At 41.6% G+C, this 27,698-nt stretch overlaps 2 protein-coding genes across 4 annotated transcripts; both read right to left on the bottom strand.

Moving 5' to 3' along the window:
• Positions 1–6,740: 6,740 nt before the first annotated feature.
• On the bottom strand, positions 6,741–13,554 carry hyal2b (hyaluronidase 2b). Of its 3 annotated transcripts, none has more exons than XM_053484082.1 (5): positions 13,300–13,554; positions 11,606–11,750; positions 10,588–11,514; positions 8,984–9,073; positions 6,741–8,652 (listed from the first exon to the last, which is right to left on the bottom strand). In XM_053484082.1, the coding sequence occupies exons 3-5, from the start codon at positions 11,497–11,499 to the stop codon at positions 8,275–8,277; spliced, it is 1,380 nt and encodes a 459-aa protein (XP_053340057.1). In that variant the 5' UTR covers positions 11,500–11,514; positions 11,606–11,750; positions 13,300–13,554; the 3' UTR covers positions 6,741–8,274. The 3 variants fall into 3 exon arrangements, with proteins under 3 accessions (XP_053340057.1, XP_053340056.1, XP_053340055.1); XM_053484081.1 differs by having other exon boundaries at positions 11,639–11,750; XM_053484080.1 differs by lacking the exon at positions 11,606–11,750.
• A 9,486-nt stretch (positions 13,555–23,040) lies between these two features.
• On the bottom strand, positions 23,041–26,834 carry tusc2b (tumor suppressor 2, mitochondrial calcium regulator b). The gene is made up of 4 exons (XM_053484093.1): positions 26,718–26,834; positions 24,814–25,018; positions 23,880–24,000; positions 23,041–23,698 (listed from the first exon to the last, which is right to left on the bottom strand). The coding sequence occupies exons 2-4, from the start codon at positions 24,960–24,962 to the stop codon at positions 23,633–23,635; spliced, it is 336 nt and encodes a 111-aa protein (XP_053340068.1). The 5' UTR covers positions 24,963–25,018; positions 26,718–26,834; the 3' UTR covers positions 23,041–23,632.
• Positions 26,835–27,698: the final 864 nt, after the last annotated feature.

Genomic DNA, 27,698 nt, shown 5'->3' with positions numbered 1-27,698 from the left:
CAGCTCCGGGTGGAAACGCCTGTGCTGCGAATAAAGGTTCCGCCCCGGCGTCGGTGCCTTATTGTTCTCACATCTTTATTAGGTGGAGAGGAAAAAAAAACTAGAGTTTGGAGCACAAGTTTGAATTTATTTAAAGTTTTATGGAATCAACACAGGGTTATAATTATACATATAGTAGACCTAATAATTTAACTGAATGTCCCTTAGCAGGTTCCACCTTTATCACATACTTTTGGTCACACAAAACCACCTCATGGAAAGAGTACTGATTGGCTTCCTGGCCACTCTTCTTCATGTCAGATTTGGTGTTCATGTCAGATTTAAATGTGTTGGTGTCTTGACACGGACACAACTGTTAATCTGTTCCACACACTTGTTTTTTATAGTGTTTGCAGCTTAGTGGTTAGGACTATCGCCTCGCATCTCCTGGGTCAAGGGTTCGATTCCCACCTCAGGTTTGTGTGTGTGGAGTTTGCATCTTCTCCCCATGCTTGTCGGGTTTGCTCTGGACATGAAGATTAGGCTACTTGGTGTTCCCTAATTGCTGTGTGTGTGTGTCCTATGATGGATTGGCACCCTGTCCAGGGTATATCCTGTCTCAAGCCCTAAGTCTCCTGGGATGGGCTTAAAGTTACCCCACTCTATCCATTTCATAACCACTTTGACATGTATTTGGGGTCAATGTCATGTTAAAACGCTTAATTTAGTCCGTTACACTGTTTAGCTGATGATATGAGGTTCTGCTGAAAAATTCTGAGGTTGTCTTCCATCTTCAGTGTGATGCTACTACCACCATGCTTTACAGCTGTGCTACACTTGGCTGAAAGTATTAAGACAACATGCCATCTATTATTATCCCCTTGTGCACAAAACAGGTGATGTCACTGATCAGTTCGAGTCTATATGACCAAAGGGTTGCGTTAATGAAATCAAAACTAGTGAAAAACTGTCTTTGTGACAATAGGGCTGAGCTTCTGGAGGCTGACCTGGGCCTGACCTCTTCCAGATCTTAGGCTAATAGTACAACTTTTGGTCAATGGTGAAGAAGGCAGCCATTGTTTCCATTGTCTGAAACAATCAAGCAGGCATGGATTGAGCAAGTGAGGATTGAACAGAATTCTTTCACTACATGGTGATATAAAACTGCTTTGACTGATGACATCTTCCAGTTCATGGCAGGCCTGTGCCTTGATGATGATCCTTGGGTTGTATCTGACCCTCAGAACAGTTTTCTCTCAGCTGAGGGGGACAGTTTGGATCTCCTTCCAGATCTTGGCACAGTGGCCGCACCCCCCAATAACCTGTCCCTACAGTGTGTACAATAATTCTGATCGTGGGAGAGAGACGATCGTGTGTGTGGGTGTGGGTGTGGGTGTGTGATCGTGAAGAGACAGACGATCGTGTGTGTCGTCTTTCAGAGCCGTTTCTAAACAGATTCATAAAAATCTGTTTAGAAATGGCTCTGAAAGACGTCCCTGACTCTAGTAAATCTGCAACCCTCTTTTTCAGATCTATACTGGGGAATCCAATGAGTGCCATCTCTCTCTCTCTTTCTCTCACACACATACACTCACACACACACACACAAACACTTTTTATGTTGTACAGAGAAACTAGCAGCTGGAGTTCATCATCATCATCATCATCATCACTAACATAAAGCTAAGAGAACTCAGGCTCGGCAAATTTAAACATTTCAGGATTTTCAGCACAGCTGAGTAAATAACGTAATTGTGTGTATGTATAATTTTGACCCTGTGTTTTGGTTTTATGAAACCAGAAATAAATTAAACCTTCTGCTCCAAACTGTTGGGGTTTTTTTCTGTTAAACACATGTGCTGTAGAATCGGTCTGTCTCAAAGAATCCATTAAAATCCCAATATTCCCATGTTGTTTATGCACATGAGGAGAGTTTGCAGGCTGTAATTATACAGAACACAGTGAGCAAAACGAATTGTACTCACCTGTTTCTAAGAATGTTACACTGAGCATTAAACTCACGCACATACACAAAGTGATATCAATGTTTAGGCAGTTACACACAACTGAACCTGTTGCACAAGCCAGTGTAGTCTTAGTGTTGGTCCCAAGCCCACATAAATAAGAAAGGGTTGCATCAGGAAGGGTATCTGGAGTAAAACATGTGCCAAATCAATATGTGGATCATCATGAAAAGAATTTTCATACCGGATCGGTTAAGGCCCAGGTTAACAAAGACTGCCTCAGGTACCGTTGCTCAGCAGGATATCTGTGGAAATTGGGCTACTGTTGACCAAAGAAAAAGAGAAAGAGAGGGGGCAGATGTGTCCAGAGAGAAAGGGAAATAAGAAAGGGTAGAAGTGTAAAGGGTAAAATAGAAACTTTGAATGTTGGCACTACAACTGGTAAAGAGAGAGAGAGAGCGATGGAGTGGAGGAAGGTAGGTTTACTGTGTGTACAAGAGGCCAAGCACAAGGGAAGCAAGGCTAAGAACATTGGAGGTGGGTTCAAACTGCTTTACTACCGCGACCCTGAATACAGGAAATGATGGAAATTGCAGTGGTGAATACATATTTTAAGAAGAAAGTGAACACACAGGGTGACATACTAGACTTGTAGAAGATGTAGTCAGATGGACTGCTGTGTAGGAGATGCAATCTGAGGGACATTGGAAACTGCGGTGTGCAGGGGAGTAAGACAACATTGAACGGTACAAATAAGAAAATCAGAGTGGGAACTGAAGCTAGGATTAGACGGTGGAAGTTGAAGAAGGAAGATCTGTGTGTAAAATTTAGAGAAGAGGTGAGTCAGGTACTGATAGTGGTGAAGAGATGGTGGATGACTGGTCAGCTACTGCATAAGTGATAAGGGAGACAACTAGGAAGGTATTTGACATGAGATCAAGACAGAAAGGAAGATAAGGAAACTTGGTGGTGGAATGAGGAAGAACGGGAAAGCATCAAGAGAAAAAGGCTAGCAAAAACTAATTGGGATGGTAAGTGAGATGACGAAAGTAGACAGGAGTATAAGGAGATGTGATGTAAGATAAAAAAGGAAAGTGGCAAAGGCTAAAGAACAGGTGTATAGTTGTATATAAGAAGCTAAACTCAAAGGAAGGAGAAAAGGAATTATATCAACTGTCCAGACAAAGATCAAGCAAGGAAGGGTGTACTACAGGCTAGAGTGGTAAAAGATGCAGATGGAATTGTACTGGCAGGGGAAGAAAGTGTTTTAAGAAGGTGGACAAAGTATTTTGCTGAGCTGATGAATGAAGAAAATGACAGAAGGTTAGATGAGGTGGAGGTAGTGAATCAGACACCTATGAAAAGTGAAAAGGCAGTTGATCCGGATGACATTCCAGTGGAGGCATGGAAGTGTTTAGGAAAGATGGCATCTTAGAAAGTGAAAGGATGTCTGATGAATGAAGTATTCTAGTTCCAATTTTTAATTACAAGAGAGATGTGCAGAGCTGCACCAGCTACAGAGGCATAACGCTGATGAACCACACCATGAAGAAAGGGTAGTGGAAGCTAGGTTGAGCACCACAAATGCCATGTTTGCTTTGAGAATGCTAATGGAGGAGTATAGAGAAGGTCAGAAAGATTTGCATTAAGTGTTTGTAGATCTAGAAAAAGAGTATGACAAGGTGCCCAGAGATGAAAGGTGGTATTACATGAGAAAGTCAGTAGTGAGTCGTGCATAACATTTACAAAAACAGCGTTACAGCAGTGAGGACTGCTCTTAGTGCCTTCTTGTTTGCAGTGGTGATGGACAGGTTGAGAGATAAGGTTAGACAACAGTCCCCATCGACTATAATGTTTGCGGATGATATTGTGATCAGCAGCGAGTGTAGGGAGCAAGCTGAGATCAGTCTAGAGAGGTGGAGGAATGCACTGACAGAAGAGGCATGAAGATCAGTAGGAGCAAGATAAAGTACACGTGGGTAAATGAGAGAGAGGGTGGGAGAACGGTGCAGTTGGAAGGAGTAGAGGTAGGGAAGGTAAAGGAATTTAAATATTTAGGGTCAGTTGTCAAAAGCAAAGGGGACTGTGGTGGAGAAGGTAAGAAGAGAGTGCAGGCAGGATGGAATGGGTGGAGAAGAGAAGCAGGAATGATCTGTGACGGAAAGATATCGGCAAGAATAAAAGGGAAGGTCCACAGGACAGTAGTCAGACCAGCAATATTGTATAGTTTGGAGACGTTGTCGCTGACATAAAGACAGGATGCTTTAGAAGTGACAAGAATGGACAGAATTAGTATATTAGAGGGACAGTGCAGATAGGACAATTCAGGGACATGATTAGAAAGGCCAGATTAAGATGGTTTGGACATGTGCATAGGAGGGATGTGGGATATACTGGGAGGAGAATGTTGGAGATGGAGCTGCCAGGCAGGAGCTAAAGAAGAATGCCCCGAAGGAGGGTTATGGTGAGGAAAGACATCCAGGGGGTTGGTAAAACAAAGGAAAATGTGGTAGATAGTTAAAGACAAATGGTCTGCTGTGGGAACCGTTAGTAAGCTGCGAATCGCACTTAGGCTCCCTGCTTTCAGTTCCTTGAAGTTTACATATCTGAGAATCTTACCTGGCATCTGAACTCTGTACTGATTAGTAAGGCACAATAGCGCCTGTATTGAGAGCATCCTCACAAACTGCACCTCAGTGTGGTACAGCAACTGCACCGCTTTGGACCATAAAGCCCTTCAAAAGGGGTGAAAACCACCCATTGTTATTCAGCTATCCACCCTGGAGGAGATTTACAAGAAATGCTTTCAGCAAAGTGTGAGGGCATTATCAAAGATAATGCTCTCACCCCAATCATGGACTATTCACCCTTTTCTCATGGGGCAGGTGGTACAGTGCCCACACAAAACAGAATGAAAAATAGCTTTTCCCCTGTGGCTGTTGCCACAAAAAGCAGTTGATTAACCACTAAACTTCTGCATGGTCTCCTTCTGTTCTACTTCACTGCTTCATTCACAATGCATCTTTGCACCATCCATAATTTTTATTGTTTATCATTGCACTACCGTATATTCCACACTATTTATTCTGTATAAACTGTATGTACATATGTATATCATGCTGAGCATGTTTGTATACTTATACTCTATATTACTTTATAAACACCATATCCTTATTACCTACTGCACCTACTATACATTAATCACTAACACCTCTGTAACTATGGACCCCTTCCAATTGATGATCGGGACTCAGATACAGTCTCAGTGTTTACATCTAGGCTAAAAACCTATTTATTTAGCCAACCATTATTGTGAATAGATTTGCCTTAGGTGATGGTACAGATCTGAGTGACTCATGGTCGCAGAGTATTATGGTGAACTGGTATCCCATCGCACGGATTCCCCAGGTGGTCTGTTTGGGATGCGCGTGGTGACTGGGGACGGTTCCACTTTAACATGAAGATGGTCCAGGCCTCGGCTGATACAGACAGCTGTCCTCTGAGGACTCATGACAGCAGTCGCTAAAAAGTTCAGTACTGAAATTCCTATAAGCAGTTTTGTACCTGAGCCCCCAGTAACGAAAGTGGACTCCATCCTAACTGACACAGTATGACTGCAGATCAATCCCTGCTAACAGTTTTCACCCAAATGAGGATGGGTTTTCTGTTGAGTCTGGTTCCTCTCAACGTCCACTTTAGGGAATTTTACTTTGCCACCGTCACTTATCAGGGTGAATCTGATCATTTTAATTCAGACATATTTGTTTTCACAAATTTCATACTATTTCCCCTAATTTTCTTTTGATTCCAGAAAGCTGCTTTGAGACATTGACCACTGTTAAAAGTGCTATACCAATCAAATTAACTTACAGAAATAAAGCTGCACATTCTTTATTCATGTTTTGCATTCTTAAAACAACCTAATGAACTAAATTCTCAGACCCATTACTGAAGATATGCATGTGGCATTATTTTTTTTTATTTTTATTTTTTTTTACAGTTTGTAGATTATTTCTCTGGAAGATTCTGACTGTTAAAGTTCACAGATTAGAGTAAAACTATGCAACTCAGAGCTTCGGTGCTGTGTCAAGCAGAAAGCAGGGCGTCCGAGTGGAACCGCGTGTGAGCAAGTGTCTCGCTTTGAGGGCGCCTACGCACTGGTCCATGCATGATTCACAGATCATATTTCTATGAATGATGTTATAACTGCGAATCTGGCGAGCACACTGAATCGATTTAAGGAGCGATAAACAATAAGCAGCGCTGTGGTTCTCGACCCTGCCGTGAGTAAGCACATTCCCAAGGCTTCGGTAATGTGCTGGAAAATAATCAGAGATTAGGGAAGTTCTCGCTCTGAGTGAAGAAGTGGGAGTGGACTGGGAGAGATCTGACAGAACAATGAGCCCCCGAGTCTGGTTTGAGTTATGGAACAAGGATTGCTCTGTCTTTCCAGACCGGTAATGTTGCCTTTGGCAGCTTAAAACAACCAACCCCCCGCTAAGATTTGGGACAGATCCCAAAAACCAAACAAGAAAAAAAAAATTGTGCAAAAGTGGAGTTAGTCAGCATGTGTAAGAGGAGGAGGGGAGGTAAGAAGCTGAGCATGAAGAAATGGACAAAACACAGCAGCAACACTGCATTTTCTTTCTTTTTTTTTATTTTTTAAATACGACAGTTTATGGAGCTGAATGTGAATCCTCAGGTAAGAGTTCAACACCAACTCTGTCCTTAGAGCGCGTCTGGATCATTCTCATTTTATTCACACATCTGGGACACACAAAAAACACTCATCAAATCACAGCTCATGAATCAGTGATTTATTCTACAATAATAAGAAACATGAACATACAATCAATCACTCAGATTTGCACCAACATATAAAACAGAGCGGTTCTCATCCTGTGGTCCTGGTTTATCCCACCTGAACATTTAACAGAGCATCTAATCAGTTAATTAACATTCCTTGTTTTTTTGCTTTAAACAAACTGGGACCAGGACTACGGTCGAATGAAACACAACATATTTATTGCCAATGTGGATCAAAAACGGCGAGGCCGATTTGGTTTCAGCATTAAAGCAGTAAGAGGGACAGAGTTCACAGCGCGTTCAGTCTGTTGCGCCAACTTAAGACGCACTTATGGCAATAGATGATTAGCACCGAGCTAATTAACGGCAGCGTGTTTCCCCAAAATTGGACACACGAACTGGTGAACAGGCCTGGCGTGTGAACCTGGCAGTGAAGGTCACGGCACGTGACGGAAGGCAAAGTGGTGCAGAGATCAGGGTCACATGGTCACGTTGGTGACTGGTCCATGCTGGATTCAGAGGTTCAGCTATTTGTATTAAAGACACACACACACACACTCTTACACGAACACATGACTTCACCCACAGAGAGACAAAAAGTTTACAAAATACTATAAAACAAATGGGAGTCAAAACTCTTCCAGTTTTATCCACAGGCACCAGCTTTGTGCATGAGTGTGTGTGTGTGAGCGTGTGACACCATCCAGCAGTGGCCCCGCTTCACACAGAGGCTCTGAGCGAGTTGTGTATTTTTGTTCAGAGTTGGCAGCGTGTTAAGTTATTCGGCCTTTAAGAGAATAACACTGAGCATGGTGCGTTAAAGGCACAGGAACGGGTCTGCACGAGACTGAAGAGCTTTAATACTCAAAGACTTCATGTCTGCGTCTACACCGGAGCTGGACATTGATTACAAAAAAAATAATAAAATACCGCGAGGTTCAGCTCATGATCGCTACGGATAATTAGTTTACATCATCAAGCACGTTTCTATACAAGGTCCAGCTCTGGTCTAATACACATTTCCTCCTTCTTAGTGTGCAGGTCTTCTATCTGCTGATACGACTTGTCTCCTCTCTTCTCGTCGCGTCTCCTCTCTCCTCGCGGTGTTGTTCCATCGGCCTGATCTGAAACCGACGCCCTGGTTTTCCACCGAGCTCTCGGCCAACAAAATCAGTTGGGGTGTAGCACCAGACTGGAAGTAGAAATGGATGGACTGAGACATCAGTGCGAGAGGGATTTGGAGATTATTGGCTAGAAAGTTATATCGCTGGATTCGTCCCTCCCTGGAGTGTTTTATGGATTCGCCACTAGTTTCCAAAGTCCACTGACCTAGATGCGGAAAATGTGCAAACGCAAACAGAGCTTCGTCTTAGCAGCTTCATCTTTAAAATGTTTTGGAGTCTGTGTGGGTTTTGTCTTGGATTCAGTGTTAGTGGAAAAAGCGCTTCTGCGTGGCGACGATCGACCCCTGTGCAGTTCACGGTGCTGTGCAGCAGGGGGCGGCACTAAACTCATCTGTTTCCGGTCACTGCAGAAGGATCAGAGTCAGCATCACCACCAGCGCCCCCTGCAGGCTGAGACCCGCTCTGTTTCCGGAGGCTCTCTGCGAGCACGACGGGCCCGAGTAGCCGGTATAGCACTGGCACTGGAAATCATCACTGAGCCTCGCCAGCTCCTCCTGGTCCATCTTCCCGCTCACGGCGAGACGGTCCTCGCGCAGCTCAAGTTTGTGCGTGCGAGTGCTCAGGTGCAGAAAGGTGTCCGTGTCAGGGTTCCTGCGCAGGCATCGCCCATGCCATTTACACAGATGTGCGCTGCACTGCTCGGCCGCATAGGAGACGTTGAGGAGGTAGCGGCCGAGGGCGCCGACGCGGAGGTACTCGCGCAGGTCGTAGCAGTTGGTCTGCACATCAGGACAAAACACAACACAGCGTCAGACCCTTAACTAGACATTAACTAGTCACCGCTAACATCTCTACATATATTGGTTAAATAATGCATGCCTCAAATGCCCCTTATACTGAAAAAAAAACAGACATTTGACCTTGCCGTGACTTTGACCCTTGTCTGGATCAATTGCAGAATCTTATCAGATCATCTGCTGGTTTTAACGACGTTTCCAGTTCCATCCTTAAAACTTTAAAGTGTTCGTTTTGCAAAGCATCTCGGAATGATTGATAAGTGATGCGGTGTTAAAGCAGTGCATTGTGGGATTGCAGCTGGTGAAGTCTTACCTTACTGCCGGTGTAGGATTTGCTGCCCCACAGGATCACCCCAGCAGCTCCCAGGGACACGCTCTCACCTATAGTGGAGATCAGATCCATCTGTGCGCGCACACACACACACACACACACACACACAGTGAAAAATTAAATGAGACTACTGGGATGTTTCTCTGCATGTTTTCCATCAGAGTGAAGTCTGCTGTGAAGAGCGCTGCTGCACTCGTTTCTTTCTCCCCCTCTCACACACACACACACACACACACACACAAACACAAAGAGGAAACTCAGGAACTTAGATGAGCCTTGCTTTTAAGAAAATTAAGCCAAGAAGAATGGAACTCTGTGTGTATGTGTGTTATATATACATAACCAGTCAGGCTGAAATGCCCCGTGGTCCCTGCATTGCTCAACAAGAGCCCCATCTCTGCCAGGACCCCACCCCCCTCCCCCCCCACACACAAACACAGCGAATAATACAGGAGCCCTGGTCAATTCGATCGCGCGCAGCACAGACACATGTACAGAAACACAATCCCCCTGACATCCATTAAACCCCTCCCCGCAGCAAGAGCGCAGCGTTTATTTTTCCTCCGAGCGAGCGACCGGACTTCATAGGATCGTCTCCATCAGAACAAGGACTCGTCTCGAGCCGTCTTCAAAGCGAGGCCTACATTCTTCCTTCTGCATTCTTTCCTTCATGAAGTGCAGAGAGATTTCCTCAAGAGCTGGGATCTCTCTCTCTCCCTCTCTCTCTGCACACTAAAACTTTTCTCTGCTTTTAAAGACTAAACACATCCATCTGTCTTTTCATGTGTAAATCCATCCCTCTTGTCTGTACATTTATATACAGCTGCGGTCAGAAGTTTACACACACTCATCACGAGCATGCGTGTTAGGGCAATATGGGGCTTGCGGATCTTTTTTTTTTTTTTTTTTAAACATCTCAACATCAGTGCTCATCTGTCTCCATTCTTTGTCCATTCCAACCTGTCCATTCGTCCCTCTCTGTCCTTCACGCATTTGGCTCTTTCATCCATCCTCTGTGGCTTTCGAAAATAAATAATAAGTATTTAATATTTGATTTTATTTTAGGTATGTTAGTTTTTTAAATGTAATTCTAAACTTGAAGATTATGGTGATCCTGCGACATTAAAGTGAAACATTAAATTTTTTGTGGGTCAAAATATGCATCAGAACTGTCGCCAGAATTTTGTTTTCCCTGTAGCATTTCATTGATTGCATAAATGCAACACACTAATAAAAAAATTCTATTTATAGCATGAAGATTAAAAAACGATATATGCAGTGTCATCTTCATTTTTTAGACGTCAAAAGTGTTTGGTGGCTGTCAGTGTTTTCTTTTCTGGGGTGAACGGGTCCAAATGGCTCTTTGAGCATTTAAGGTTGCTGACCCCTGAACTATACATACACACAAAGCATTCTTTTACATTTTGCCTGGCGTCTGTCTAGCCATCTCTCCCTGGCGCTCCTTAACAGCAGGATAGAAGGCTGTGTGCCGTGTTTCACAGTGTGGAACTGAAACGGCTATAAATCTCATTGCATTAAAGAATTAAATATGTTTTTGCATCATTAAATCTGTCCGCGCATCTCACCTCACTAAGCAGCATCATCCCGTTGTTGTAGGTGGGTCGGGTGTAGACGAAGACGGGCCGCGCGGTGCCGTTCCCGACGGATGCCAGCCTCATGCCCTCTTTGACGCGGTTCCTGACGAACTGCCGGCCGATGGCTTGGTCCTTCAGCACGCTGGCCAGGTAGATGGAGGGGAAGAGCGCTGTGCTCTCGGTCCACAGCCACTGCAGCTGGTTGTTGCGTCGCACCTCATCATCCGGGCAGCGGCCCGTGTAGTTCTTCAGACCACTGCCATAGTTGTGGTTATAGCAGTCGGGAAACAGGTAGAAACCCCAGAGCTGATTGGGGCGTTCGCTTTTTGCTTTACGCAGCGTCTCCAGCATGAACTTCTTCGCAGACAGCTCGAACTCCTGCTGAGCTACTCTTTTCACCATGTCCTCTTTCCAACCAGGATTCTTTTCTGCTATGAGCCTTATGGATTTTTCACGGTAAATATCTTTGGCTTGCCAGTTCCGAATCCAGAGTGGCCTCCATTCCTCCCAGTCAAACACAGCCAGCCCTTTAGCATTGCGTTCACTGATGTATTTGTTAAGTCCGTGGGGAACTTCTGCGAGGTGCTGTTCGAAGCTGGCGAGCTGGGGCAGGCCTCCGTTCACGGGCACGGCATCAGTTTCGTAATAAGGATACAGTCCCAAACGTTCTTTATAGAACATTGTGAGGTTCTGACGCACAAAGCCTTCGGTGGGATACGCCACAATCTGAAAACGCTCAAAGGAGAAACTGATGCCGTGCCGCGGGGTGCAGTCCTCCGTCGGCACGTTCCACGCCAGCAAGAGGGGCTTCTGGGAGTAGAGTGGCCATCTTGTGGGTTTGAGCTCCTGCGCATATAGTAGGGACGACAGACAAAACAGACCCAGGAAGAAAGAGAGCGACATCCCCACTTCTATACCCTGTAAACACACACACACACACACACACAGAAAGGGCAGTGTAGATCAGAAACCTGTGACACAGCATCTTTTTGAAATGGTGCTTCCCAACCTTGACTCTCTGACATTTAACACCCGTGCTCACAAGAATCTGAATTTTCCAGTCGTCTTCGAAACCACAAATGTGCGCCTCGGTCACGCTAAAGCAGCACTTTTACAGCTTTGCTGTCTGTAGTCTGTCCTGGTTTCCCCCTTAGCTTATGAAATAAAACAGAGTTGTTTGGGGTTATTCTTCAGTTCAATTACAATCTGCTTAAATTATATAACAAGACAGTAAAAGTTTTACTTTCAGGCCCGGGTTTGGGGCGGTGAGAGCTGCTGGTGCGGTACTGATAATTAGACTTATGAAATAACACAATACTTAACTCGCACACACAATGGCGTTTCACATTCACACTGAGAATTCCTGTGAATGGCTGCTGTACGCATTCTAGTAGGTCTTAGACTAACTACACACACACACTCAAAGAGCCTGTTCTCACAGGTGTCCCTGCATAGATACAGGCGAAAAATTCCTGCCGTCCTGATGCATTAGGAGCTCAGGGGCATCTGAGGGGGGTTTTAAAGGAATCAGATGACACACGGGGTGGTGTAACCAGAGCGCCCCTGAGACATCCGTTTTTAACTCTAGACTAAACAGTCCAGTCTAAACTAAAAATTGCTCTTCGAATGGAAACAAAATGATTTTAAATAAATAAATAAATCGTCTGAGGGTAATTCGCTGCTCTTGTTTGCAACTATTATGTTGTCTTCTTTTTGAATCGTTTCATAATGTTCTATACTGTATGTAGTAAATTAATGTATGCTGTACCAATGTTTGGTTTCACTGTGTACTGAAGTATGGTTGAAATGACAATAAAAGCCTACTTGACATGACTTGACATGTCACACTCGCCAGGCCTGCTTCTTTAACTAGCTAGCTGAACAGATGAGCGCCAAGACCCTGAGATGTAACAGCCATGACTCCAAAGGTTGACTCCAAAAGGTTTTTTTGTTGATGGCGTTTGGTCATGTGCTCGTAAAGAAATATGAGTTTTGTCTGGAAATCAGACATTCGATCTCTGAGCTCATGTGGAGATTTGGTGTTCTCTCTGAGGGTTTCCTCCGGGTTCTCAGGTTTCATCCAACTTCTTAAAAAACAATAGATTGAGTAAGTGAGTAAGTAAGTGTGTGTGTGTGTGTGTGTGTGTGTGTGTGTGTGGTGATGATGAATGAGTTCCTTACACTTCTGTAACACACCTGTCTCAACTCCTCAGGTGTGAAGGAAAAACACCATACACCCTGACTTCTGTCACAGTTTGAAGAACAAACACTTCCTCACTTACACACACACACTCATGTTTCAACACACACGGTTAAGAAATTAAGATGAAAGATTGCACAAAGGAATCCACACACGCACGCGCGCTCCTGTTTACAACCGCTCGCGTGGTTTACTTTTCCCCTCTTGTTTAAACGGAAAGATAAAAGGCGCGTTTAGATGACGTATGCAGGCGCTGTGGGTTTAATTAAACCCCAACTGTATACGTGTGTGTGTGTGTGTGTGTGTGTGTGTGTGTCTCTGTGCGCGCTCGGGAAGACAAAGTTCGGCACGCGCGAGCTTGCCCGTTATTTTTTAAAAACTTTTAAATTAACGGTCGCAAGCGAGAAACCGTTAGGAAGTGCACGCGTCTGATCTGGAACTTTCCTTGGGTTTCGGTGTGATCGCAGCAGTGTTTAATGCGTTCATAATAAAGAGCTACTGACCTGCACAAGTCGTTAGCAGTGTTTCTGTTTGAGCTCAGGACGCCGGGTTAGTCATCCCTCACACACGCTGTCAGCTCCCAGCTCACTCTACCCATCACTTCACACACACACCGACTAGACTAAACCTAACGTGTGGTAAATATTACTTATTTGTTTACCCCCTCCTCTATGTTGTTTTCATTAAAAGCTGCTAACTGTCCATGCTTGTCGCTCGGTGCTGCTCAGCTTGTGACGCCCCTCTTCACCGTGAACGACTTTTCATTCTTCATGGTGATTAACCGCACTGTGGATTCGGCCTCGGGTTGTTCCAATATCGTCAAGAATAGGGGTGTTGTGTAAAGACTCACTACACGTTATATGCTTTTAACATCGACAGTATATAACCCATGCGCATTAACAAGTCGTAAAGTCTATTCTAATGATACATGATGTAAAGTCGTTTATTTTTCCACCAAAGCGCCGTTATTACACGGGAACACCCCTGCGCTCCCCCGCACTAATGGTACAGTCGGAAGAGTTCTCAGTTGGGGAGAAGATGAAATAGACTTCACGGATTCCACGGAAGCGTTCAACACAATGGGAGGTCGAGTTTTTTTTTTTTTTTCTCAGAATCCGACTTATTTCTGTTTTTTTCCCATATTATAATTTTTTTCTACCTCGTGCTTCTCCATGCTGTTGCACAATCATTAATGAAGTATTGCGAATGAAAAGACTTGAGTGGAAAAACACCCAAAGTCCCTTATGAATGCTGCTCGTTGAGGAACTGTTGTTTATTAGGACAGTATTAACCTTGTAACAAGCACTCACATTGACAAACCAGCACAAGTCTTGTTGTAAATATGTTATAAAGGATTTTTCTTAGTTGTTTTTAACGGTGGTTGGGAGCCATTAGGTTACATAATCATGGCCAATTATAGGTCTCATTTTCCCTCATCAGATCTTCGTCTGCTTTATCCGGTACTTCCACACGCTCTTTCTTCTTCATACGTTTCCCTCTCAGTACCGCTCAGTATCTTTAGCTGGGGATCTGTAAGCTGCACCACTGCCACCTGTAGATCTCCTTCTTTTCTGTCCTTTAAAGCTGACTTTTCAGTCCACTTACTCGTCGTGTATACCACTTTATCATGCATGCAGGGTCACGGCGGGCCTGGAGCCCATCCCAGGAGACTTAGGGCACGAGGTGGGGTACACCCTGGATGAAGTGCCAATCCATCGCGGGGTATGGAAATCGGAGGTCACCAATCACAAGAACATGAAAACTCCATCCTCAAAGCTAACTGAACACATACAGCGTTAAAGTACCACAAGTGACAGTTTTAACATCTTCATGTAAGATTCCATAATGGCAGGATAAACTTCTCAGAACTACTCAACTGAACTACTTCCTGTGTGACTGAGTCTGATAGTGATCTAATTACACAAATGGCAACTGACAAATATTTAATCATGGTTCTGTGCCATGCTGTATTTAGGAAAGTACAGTTTCCACTTTTTTGCTTCTGTCACGAAGATAATTTATAATGAAAATTGTTGTATTGAATTAGAACATAACAGACTATTGGACCTCTGTGTATTTCCTTCTTAAGACCATACTTGAAACTGAGATAATCTAAACATAGATATATTTCCTCCTCTGGCTTAACACTTAGTCAGCACACAGTGATGTCAGTCTCTCTATTTAAAGTGGCAATTATAACTTACATAAATACAAATTAGACCAACAGATTACCTTGGGGACTGGAAAATAACCCAATAAACTCCAAAGATGTCCTGTTTCTGGTGAAAAGCTCATATTAGATTAAGGACACATAGTACTAGGCTGCCTTTTTGTGGGTCTCAGTTGCAGATTATTTTTGCTAAATAAAACAGGTAACATAGACCATATATGTATACATTAAAACACATTTCAGTACACTAAAGTAAACTGGAGTAATGTCTAGAACATTGGCATTTGTGGAAAATAAGTCTAAATGCTGACTAAAACGCTGGTATTTGAAGTCACTAAACTGGAATATTGGCTAAAACACTGGTATTTGAAGTCACTAAACTGGAATACTGGCTGAAACACTAACATTTGAAGTCACTAAACCGAAGTATTCAATTTTCAATTCAATTCAATTTTATTTATATAGCGCTTTTAACAATGGTCATTGTCCCAAAGCAGCTTCACAAAAATTTTTTTTTAAAGATTTTAGTCAGAAGTACTGACTAAACACTGGAATTTGAAGTCACTAAATAATAATACTGACTAAAACACTGGTATTTGAGATCACTAAACTGGAATACTGACTAAAACACTGGCGTTTGTGGAAACTAAGCTGGAGTACTGACTAAAACACTGGTATTTGAGATCACTAAACTGGAATACTGACTAAAACACTGGCGTTTGTGGAAACTAAGCTGGAGTACTGACTAAAACACCAGTATTTGAAGTCACTAAACTGGTATACTGACTAAAACACTGGAATTTGAAGTCACTAAACTGCAATTCTGGCTAAAACACTGGCATTTAAAGTCACTAAACTGGAGTACTGACTAAAACATTGGCATTTGTGGAAACTAACCTGGAGTACTGACTAAAACACTGCTGTTTGTGGAAACTAAATTGGAGTATTGAAGTCAATAAACTGTAATACTGACTAAAACACTGCCATTTGAAGTCACTAAACTGTAATACTGACTAAAACGCTGGTATTTGAAGTCACTAAACTGGAATACTGGCTAAAACACTGGTATTTGGAGTCACTAAACTGGAATACTGACTAAAACACTGGCATTTGAAGTCACTAAACTGCAATATTGGCTAAAACGCTGGTATTTGAAGTCACTAAACTGCAATATTGGCTAAAACGCTGGTATTTGAAGTCACTAAACTGCAATATTGGCTAAAACGCTGGTATTTGAAGTCACTAAACTGCAATATTGGCTAAAACGCTGGTATTTGAAGTCACTAAACTGGAATACTGACTAAAACACTGGCATTTGAAGTCACTAAACTGCAATATTGGCTAAAACACTGGTATTTGAAGTCACTAAACTGGAATACTGACTAAAACACTGTCATTTGAAGTCACTAAACTAGAATACTGGCGAAAAACACTGGCATTTGAGGTCAATAAACTGGAATACTGGCTAAAATACTGGTATTTGGAGTCACTAAACTGGAATACTGACTAAAACACTGGCATTTGAAGTCACTAAACTGCAATATTGGCTTAAACGCTGGTATTTGAAGTCACTAAACTGCAATATTGGCTAAAACGCTGGTATTTGAAGTCACTAAACTGCAATATTGGCTAAAACGCTGGTATTTGAAGTCACTAAACTGGAATACTGGCTAAAACACTGGTATTTGGAGTCACTAAACTGGAATACTGACTAAAACACTGGCATTTGAAGTCACTAAACTGCAATATTGGCTAAAACACTGGTATTTGAAGTCACTAAACTGGAATACTGACTAAAACACTGGCATTTGAAGTCACTAAACTGCAATATTGGCTAAAACACTGGTATTTGAAGTCACTAAACTGGAATACTGACTAAAACACTGGCATTTGAAGTCACTAAACTAGAATACTGGCTAAAACACTGGCATTTGAAGTCAATAAACTAGAATACTGGCTAAAACACTGCCATTTGAAGTCACTAAACTGGAATACTGGCTAAAACACTGGTTTTTGAAGTCATTAAACTGCAATATTAGCTAAAACACTGGCATTTGAAGTCAATAAACTGGAATACTGAATAAAACACTGGCGTTTGAAGTCACTAAACTGAAATACTGACTAAAACACTGGTATTTGAAGTCACTAAACTGGAATACCGGCTAAAACACTGACATTTGAAGTCACTAAATTGGAATACTGGCTAAAACACTGTTTTTTGAAGTCACTAAACTGGAATACTGGCTAAAACACTGGCATTTGAAGTCACTAAACTGGAGTATTGACTAAAACACTGGTATTTGTGAAAACTTAATCGGAGTACTGATTAAAACACTGGCATTTAAAGTCACTAAAATAGACTACTGACTAAAACACTGCTGTTTGCTGTCGATAAATTGTTTAAAACCTAAAAGTTTTTGTGGTCATTAATTGAGAGTGTATGGAAGAAATCCTTAGCTGTAGGTCAAAGGTTAGCTTTGAGGCTTTGATCTTCTGGTTCCAGCACACACACACACACACATACCAGGAAATATGCACACACTAGACATTTACAATTAAATGGTGACTTCAAAGTCCATGTGTGTCTCTTAGAATATAATCACTGAAGTAATTATCAACATGTGTTTGCACAGACAGTGAGCAGCTGCTGGAGGTGGACTTTACACACTTCCCTTTCCTCTGATAAATATAAACATCATGACAATCCCTGCAGCAGCGATCAGTCCGTGTGGCTCATCTGGGTGTAATCTTCTTTATTTATACAGTAATGCTATTATCTAACCTGTTCATCATATTTGATGTGCTACGGGTTTAAAATTTATATCAGCTATCTCAATAAAGCTGGGGTAAACAGAAAGAACAATGTTACAATTAATCCACTGTAAAGATTGAGGAAGATGGTGTGATTGAGGTCAGAGAAAACAACACGCAGCACCTTTACAGCTGATTCATTTCCCTTCACATGACACTTGGCTCTCAGGCGAATCATCCTCTCGCTACTGCATCCTGCCTGAAGCTCAGAAGTTGGGTTACTTCATAAAAAAATCATAATTCGTCAAATATTTTCCATTATAAAGTGCCCTCCGTAGAGATTGTGCAAGGCTGGGGTTAAAAAATAAACACAGTGGGAAAAATCATCATTGAAGAAAAACCACAGCTTAAAAATTCCTGAAAAATAATCCATCTAGTGAGGAAAGATGGACTGGAAATGTTAAAAAGATGGCTTGTGTGGAGCGATAGACCTGATCTGCACTGAACAGTCCCATCATGCACCGCAAAACAAAAATCATATGGCAGCTAACATTCAGCAAACGCTTAAAGAACTCAGATAACACTCAGTGAGTTTTGTTCTGTCTTTAAAGTGTTACTGTAAATGAGACGTACGTTTCTTTTTTTCTCTAACATACACATTTACTTCAAATATCTTCTAGGTAGCACTTCAAATAGTAACGTACTGTACGCTTCTCTTTTTCACCTTTTATATGCATATTTAACCTAGAAAGGTGTATGCAGGTGATTTATCTTTAAGCTCTTCCTTTAATGATGCAGCTGTTTTTTTAGGTAAAGAAATAAACCCTTCTATCATATAAAAAAAAAAAGAATACTTAAAAAAGACTAATGTAAAAGTTTGTCAGGACTTTTATTTGCGACATGCTGCCCTGAGAAAAGTCAAGCAAGCAACATATGAAAGGATGATGCTCATGAGCTAATCATCCTTGCAAAGCTTTAATTAAGTCTAAGATTAGAAGAAATCTTCAGAGATAAAAGAGTTCAGGTTCAGACTGCAAAAAGAAGTAATAAAGAAATCGGCCCTCTCTGCACCTCTCTCAGCCCTCAGCGTGATCCCTCTGCCCCTGGTCCCGTAAACACACAGAAATCCTTCTTATTTCCTCTTGTTTCCACGCTGAGTCAGCACTTCCTGACCCAGCTGGAGGAGAGGGAGAGAGAGAGAGAGAGAGAGACCTGACCCCTGTAATAAAGCTGGGAGAAAAAAAAAAACTAAATTCTCCAGGACACGGGCCTTGCTTTTAATCTCTCTCTCTCTCACACACACACACACACACACACACACACACACACACTTATGTATCTTTGGGGAGCTTTAGGGACGGTCATTAAGCTGACAAACTCAGATATATGTGTGTGTGTGTAAGTGTGTGTGTGTGTGTGTGTGTGTGTGTGCTTACAAAAAATGTGTGCATGAGCCATATGGCAGTAATCCATAACACACCAAGTGTGTAAGAACAGCAGTCTTCTAAAGCAAATGATTCAAGCAACACACTGAATATAATTCTAAATTATTGGAAAAAAAAAAGTACAATGTGTGTGTTTGTGTGTCTGGTTATGCGTGTGTGTTTCCTGCTGCTGGGAAATAAGAGAAGCAATAACTCTGAACAGGAAAAAGGTGAGATGTGTCGTCCAGATACATTCTCAAAGGGATGTAGACATCCTCCCCAGACCCCCACCCACCACACACACACACACACACACACGGTCCTCCGTCCTGCAGAGGCATCATTAATGTACCAACGTCAGCAAAACACAGAAAAGTGAAAGGTTCAAGGACATTTAGTCAAAATTAAAGTACAGAACAGGAACCGTGTACATGCAAAGACACACACACACACACACACTCCTCATGCCACAAATGATGACTGAAGTTGGACCAGAACATTTGATTCTATTAGAGAGAAATAACTGAAGTGTGTGTATGAAACATGAAAGAAATAAGGAGTTATAGAGGATGTTATTGGCTCCTGAGCACTGGAAGGGATTTTAAGTCAATATTATTTAAATAATCTAAAACAGATCATCTGTATACAGTGTGTGAGTTAATTCTCCCTTCACACAGTCAATCCTTTAACCACGGATCCAGCGTCTCTGAGTGTTTCAATCCTCTAAGATTTTTAGCTGTGCATGAATTAAGACGCATAAAACGCTCTTTGATAAGGTAAAGAAGGTTGAAGAAATAAATTTTCATTTCCAGTTACATTTCTGTTTCAAAATGTGCACGACTTGCAGCAGCGCATGAATCTGAAAGTTTAATTGAATAAAGTCTAAAAAAATCATGGGATTTCTCTCCAGTTTACCACAGTGGCATAGTGCATAGCACCTCCAGGTTATGGGTTCAATTTCCCTCTTCGGGGTCTGCGTGCATGGAGTTTGCCTGTTCTCTAACGTCTAATTAGCCATAGTTTGTGCATGTGTGTGTGCCCTGCGATAGGCGCCTGGCCCCCCTGCGACAATTTATACAGGATAAAGCGGTATAGACAGTCCAATAACCTGATTACGCTAACTCCCGTTTCCAAATTGCCCGTAGTGTGTGAATGATGAATCGGGCATCAATCTAGAAATGCCCCCCTAAATAACTGCCACAGAAACAAAGAATACACAGTATCCCTAGGGTGAGGAGTATCTGTCGCCCAATATTCCAGATTCATGTGGATCAAAAAATAAATAAAAAGGCTGGTGATGTGAATGTACAGAATGTTCTCAGATCCATGCATCAGCTTTGCTTTCGACTCAAATATTATAATGAGACTTCCTGTTATTAGAATGATGATAATTTTAACACATTTATTTTAGAGATTGATTTGCCACATTAGGAAAATAGTTTTAACTGAATAAATATTTCAGTCGTTATTTTATTTTTACAAATGATTACAGAGTTTTTTGAGGGAAGATAAACACTGGATACGTGTTTGAGGTGCCCCCGTGCTCATCAAGACAATCTAATGACTTCTCTCGTTTCATTTAGGACTGAAGAATCCTCCAGCAGGTGAAAAGACACACATGTCCCAAAGCACTGTCTGTTAACGTTATCTTTATTTGTATGAATGATGGAGTTAATGCGGGAGTGCTGCAAGGTTCACTCTTCAGCCCGTTCACATTGATTAAAGGTACCAACACTAAAGTATTTAATTTGTAAATTTGAATATTGTGTAATCACTGTGTATACTGTTTTCGTACAGTGCTTTTTATGTTAGTCTGTACTCAAAGAGATACAAAGCGCCAGAACCAAATTCCTTGTGTGTGTGTCAACATACTTGGTGAATAAAACCCGATTCTGATCTTGAAGAACATCTCTAGTTATTTAGGCTGTTAGAATTTTCCTATTCCTACTTGTAAAAGTCACGAAAGTGTCCTGGATCCTAATAGTGTCATGTTAACAAGACGTCTCTCACTGCTGACCCTTGACACACCTGTCACCTCCGCACTCTAACCTTAGAGTTTTGGCTAAATTGTATCCCATCAAATCTTCTCCTGAAAGCACAAACACTTTTCTGTAAAACTATCTATAGGTTGTGGTGTGAAATCTGCTCAACAGCATCTGCATGGTGTTCATGCAGCACTTACGCAGTAGGAGAAAAACAACATGTTGAGTTCGACATGTGCGCCCACGCAGCCACGCCTCGCCTCATGAGTTCCAGTGAACGGTGAGAAGCTGGAAGAGCTCTGTCTTAACCGGCCAGTTCATAGGTGTGGACTGGGACGTGTCTGGACAATGTGTTTCCTCAAACCACGAAGCTCACAACACACCACCTCAGTCACACCGCTTTATACTTTACTCCATGGTTTAGTAATTTTCTTCTTCTTCACAGCTTTATTTGCTCGAGTGGTTATGTTAAAAGTATGCACACTCTATGGGACGTGACACAATTCAGACTTTAACAGGAAGTTATTAGAGAAGAAAATTGAGGAAATGCTCTGATAAACAGTGCTGCGAAGCAGAAATGCAGCATAACACTCTATGGAGAAATGTTTATGAACACCACACACACGCACACACATACGCACCTTTAACGTACCTGTCCCGTCTTTTCTCATCAAGCCCAGACCTGTACAGTACGCTCCGGGGGTTTTATCGTATTATTATTTAATTTGAATGATGTAATATTACACCTCACATTTTCTCGCGGTCAGAGAACATTTGAGAAAATTTTTGAAAAGGTTTTGATCCACTGACGTTGTGACTCACATTTCACTATCCCTCATTGTCAATACATTTTTTATCATAATTTCATCATTACTTTTTAATGCTTGACTACACACATGAGAGGCGTTCAAGTCAAGGCGGGACACATGTAATGTCTGGTGAATAAAGGGGTCAAAGCGATTGACATTTTGACATCACACACTCATTCACCAACACCATTCGTACATTATAGAAACTCGGCTGAAGTTATTGGGATGTCCTCCGTACAGTCCTGACCTCAGTCCAAGCCATTTCCGCATGTTTGGGCCCTTAAAGGAGTTCCTGAGGGGCCGATGTTTCAGACAGTGGTTTGATCATAGTTTCAGCATACTGAGAAAACTCTCTACCTTGATGGTGTCCAAGCACTAGTGAAACACTGGGATAAGTGCATTAGTGTATCAGGGGATTATATAGAGACATAAAGGGAGTTTCTTCCTCTCTGGAAAATCTAAATGATTCAAGCAACACACTGAATATAATTCTAAATTATTTAAAAATAAAAAGTACAATGTGTGTGTTTGTATGTCTGGTTATTATATAGAGACATAAAGGGAGTTTTTACTTTCAGAACTGTGTTCTGTTATTCTGCACAATAAAAAGTCCCGGTTTGACTTAAACGCCATTAGACGTACTGTACATATCTTATTAATAATGGGAGTGAGTTTGTCCAGATGTGTTTGAGCATAAAATCATTCAAAGGCTTCTGGAGATCTGTCAGAAAGATTTATGTCCCAGTAGCTCGCCAGTGTGAGGATGAGAAGATCGGGCTCGATCAGGCCCAGCTGGATGGAGTGATAAAAGTGAATATGTGGAGATGGAGGGGGACAAGGGGGGGGGGGGGGGGGGCACTAAAGGGAAAGAGTACTGAAAGAAGAAAATTAAAATTAAATTAAAGAGTGAACAGAGTACTACAGCTCTAGTTATTTTTGTTATACTTTCAGCACCACTGGATTAATAATCAAATTGTGCGTGTGCACGTGTTTAAGTACATATACTACAAATTGTTCCACAGGGATATCCAGAGGGCCCTCTTGTGGTGACACCATGCTGTTGAGATTTGAAGCGTGCACAATAAAGACACACAATACACACAAGAAAGACACACAGCCTTATGCATTTATAGGTGTTATTTCTTTAAAAAAACAAAAACACAAACAAAGCAATCTGATTGTAATAAATTAACAGTGACAAATTCCTCGCTACAGAAGTGAAGTGGGCGTGGTCACAGTGAGTGTTCTGTACAGCTACCCAATCAAATCACAGAGTAATAATGATTAAAAAAAATATTAACCTGCCAATCAGAGCAGGGTGGCTGCGCGCCTCGTGTCCCTGCGAGCCGCGGGTGGATTGTGAGGACGTGCGACACACGCGTGCGCGCACACACGAACACACATCCCCTCGGGTTCCACAGCCTCACAGATAGTGTTCTATTCTAGAACGGCTCAAAGAGGACATTTATAATAATTCTAGAACCGTAAGATTCAGGGTTCTAGAGCAGCGCAATGTTACAGGTGTGAGCTCTAGAACTTCCATAACCATAAAAAAAAAAAAAAAACACACGGAGCAAAAAGAGGTACTAAAGCATCAACCCACATCAGTGATCACAGTTCATGCATGTGACTCTCTAACTCTCTCTCTAACACACACACACACACACACACGGTTGTGGGGGATCAGAGTTCATCCTTCATCAAACCTCACATATAACGACAGGAAAATCTACATGGAGACGAGGATGATCCAGCTTTATAATTCCCTACAGAGAGAGAAAGGGGGGAGAAGGGTGTTGATTTAATCAGTTTTTACTAAAAAATTTTTTAAAAAAGATGAAAAATTTTACATAAACTTTTTTAAAAAGAAGAAAAAGAAGCGAGATGGAAAAAATAGACAGTAAAAGAGACTAAAGAAAGATGAGTAAGAAACACACACACACACACCTGAGGTATGAGGTTCTTGTAGATCCTCTTCAGCTTGGCTCTCTTGCGTCCGTTCTTTGTCACCACCATCTCCTCGTAGAACTCGTGAGCCAAGTCTCCGTCTTCGTCAAAGTACATCGAGCTTTACAAAGAGAAGCACGCGCACACACACACACTTTAATAAGAGAGATAGATAGATATGTTAAGAAATATCAGAAACCAGACATTGTGAGGATGTGGATCAAAACATGAGAAAAGGAGATGATGAGAGGACGGTGCTCATCCTGGCACTGTAGTGACAAAAATCTCTCTCTATATATAGATATTAGGGATGCACCGAAATGAAAATTCTGGGCCGAAATTTCGGTGCATCCCTAATATATATATATACACACACACACATACACCAAGGTTATCACACCCTATGTAGCTTCTAGGTCTTTAAGATCTAATGATCAGCTACTATTATCCGTCCCCCCTGGTGATCGAGCCTTTTCAGTAGTTGCCCCAAAACTCTGGAACAGTTTACCACTGCATATCAGAGCTTCTACATCATTGGACGTTTTTAAATCAAGCTTAAAGACACATTTTTACTCATTAGCGTTTGGGTGATGTTGTGCATGTATTTTGCATAATAAATTTGTGTTTTGTGAATTTTCCTTTTAATTCCTTTTATATTTGTTTTATTTATTTTTTGCTGTTTATTTCTATTGTAAAGCACTTTGGATCAACTACGGTTGTGTTAAACCTGTGCTCTATAAATAAATTTGACTTGACTTGGATTGTGAGAATAATTCGTCCCTCACACGCACTCACCTCACACACACACTGTTCCTGTAAACAGCTGCAGGTGTTAAGAGTATCAGGATCTGATCTGATCTCTATTTTAGGAGCTGAGCTGTGTTTAACAGACTGGTGCTGATTCCTGTGTGTGTGTTTACACGGCTATATTTACCTCCTCCTGGTAAACACGAACGGTGTACCGTTGGGGAAGTTGCGCGCTCTGGCCAGCACCTGCTCTCCTCCTCCCTCTTTGGCCTCATCGCCGCCGCTGGAGCCGGAAAACGGCCAGTAACTTCTACCTTTGGAGCCGCTGCCACCCATCTTCAACCGCGGGACATTATCTTCTCAGCCAGGGCTCACTCAGCGGTGACGCAATGCTGCACACACAGACATACACCAAACTTGAGTAAAACACGGTTCGTTTTAACAACCTGCTTGGATGAGATTTAGCAGCAGGGGCGGGGTTTCTTCCTACAAACCACTCCCCCCAGAGCTTTAATCTAAATTTTATTGTACAGTTCATAATTTTTACGACGCGACTTCATCAGTCAAAATACTTTAACAGTAATTATTTATTTATTGTTTTTCATGGCTGTAAATTGGGCATAAACACTGGCATTATGATAATAACTAGCACAGGTTTTTCAAACAAAGATTTTACAGAAATAGTTGAAAGCTAAAAATAATCTTCTTATCTTTAATGTAATCAGTGATATTATGATTTGAGATTGAAGCCCACGTACATGTCTGTGTGTCTTTCAGTACAGCAGAACTCTCTGTCTAACTTATTAATACAAAGAAATCCCATTCTGTAAGGTTGAGTATCTTACGCCTTGTTTACACTAAGTTGTCCTTCTTTGGTGCTCAGACAAATACACTCCCTGTTCGGTAATCGGAGAGTGAATCACAGATGAGAAATGGAAAAAGTAGATAAAAGGATAAAGCTGAAGTTTTGTCTTAAAACCACTCCAGCGTGTTAAAATTCACTTATACCACTTCAGCGCTATTATTTCAGCCAAAGTGAAAATATGAACTAATCCCAGTAAAAATATTCACTTTATCTTTTCTAATTAATATCTATTGGTGCAGGTGTTTGTTTACATTGAGACAGTAGCGCATTAGTAGATTATTTTAAAGTGGATTATTAAATCCCACACATAACTGTTCGTAACATCACTTTTACTCCACATTAAGATTTCACTGATGGTGCAGATTAAACTTAAGGTAGAGATCTATTGAACTGCAGAAGATTCAGTAAATTCTGTCCATGTGTTGCTTTCGGAGACTGGTCTCTGGTCCTCCAGTGTATGATACATAATGATCTCATTAAAAGAGCAAATTCTGACCAATGTACAAACAAAACCTCTCTTTTATTTGTACAAATTGAAGATGATCTCTGACAGCTTGTCAATCAAATAAGCCACGCCCTCTTTATTCATTGTGACGTCACAGCAGGTGGATTGAGTGTAACATCAGCTCAGGTGTGCTAACAGATAATCACAGTTTCAGAATTGCACAGGTGTCGAGACCGGTTGATAATTAACCAGATACACTAATGCTGTAACTCAGTCTGGGTGTTAATGTGGGGCCGTAACTCGGGGATTTAACATTAATCATGACGTCACACGAGGAAAAAACCCGATAACACTACGCATGCTCTGTGATAGCGCTCAAGGTTTAGAGCTCAGGCTAAGTCTAAATCAGATCAGACAGTTAGCATGGAGCTAGCCCACGCTTTAGACACGAAAATGTCTCCATAAGTCCACAAAAAACAAGCATTCTATTTATTATATTACGATCATACTGTTTTTTAAAAAGTAAGTGATTTAACCGGAGTTTATTGAGATTAATTAAACCAGAGCCCGAGTTCCTGTTAACTGTTACTCAGGTTAGCTTTGCTAGCTGATGATTCATATATAAATAACATGAATATTATAGGATTATTATTTAAAAAACACGCTAGGTATGATTTCAGTGACACGTAGTCACACTTTCTGGAGAAAATCCGAGCTGAAGAGGGAAATATTTGTCTTTTAAATGTGGAAAAAACATGTAAAGGTATAAATTAATACTAACCTGACTGAGCTGGAGTGAAGCAGATACAACCTGAAGGGGGACAAAAGCAACGGCGGAAAGCCTGAAACAACCGGAAGTGACGTATTTGATGTAATAAAAGTCGCGGAAGCTGTGATTCAAAGTCAAGGAAAATTTATATATTTAAAAAATAATAATAATAAAAATACATATATTAAAACAGAAATAGTATATAACATGTTTCTCACAAGTTTTATATAAATATTTGTAAATTATTTAAATGGTACAGTCAGCCAAAGAATGAATAGACACTTCAAGAAAAGAAAAAACTTGTGTACATTTTTTAATACAAATGTTATTGCTATAAGTTCTATATTGATATGTATGATAATATCATATCAACATTATGATAATATTATTAATATTATATTAATATAATGTACATAATACTATTTTTTTCTTTTCCTGAAGTGTGACTCTCTGTATGGGACACTTCACTATTGAAAGGGAATCGTCAAAGCCCTATTTATTTATTTTTAATAGACATGTCATGTGGTTAGCACCTCCAGGGTGCAGGTTTGAGTTACCCTCCAGGTCTGTGTGTGTGGAGTGTGTGGAGTGCTTGGTGGGTCGACTCCGGGTACCCCGTTTCCTCCCACAGGACGAAGAATTGTAGATTAGGTTAACCGGCGTTTCCAAATTGCCCGTAGTGTGTCAACAAGTGTGTGTGTGTGCCCTGCAATGAATTGGCACCCTGTCCAGAGTGGACACCACCTCGTAAGCACACTCTACACCCAAAAGAATGTGCACCACGGACCAGCAAACCCATATGAGGTTTTTCCTCCAGACTTTAAAACGCACAAATGTATAAAATGTCTCTGTGTGCTGTAGCCTTACAGTTCCGCTTCACTAAAACAAAGAGGAACTAACCAAACCCTTATCTAGCATGATGACGCCTCTGTGAGACCCGCAAAGCCAGCTGTGTGAAGACCTCCGTGGTTGGAATGGAAGACCTTAACGAGC

This window comes from Clarias gariepinus, chromosome 23, assembly GCF_024256425.1.
Source record: "Clarias gariepinus isolate MV-2021 ecotype Netherlands chromosome 23, CGAR_prim_01v2, whole genome shotgun sequence".
Lineage (NCBI taxonomy): Eukaryota > Metazoa > Chordata > Actinopteri > Siluriformes > Clariidae > Clarias > Clarias gariepinus.
This window is presented reverse-complemented; position numbering and strand designations above follow the sequence as displayed.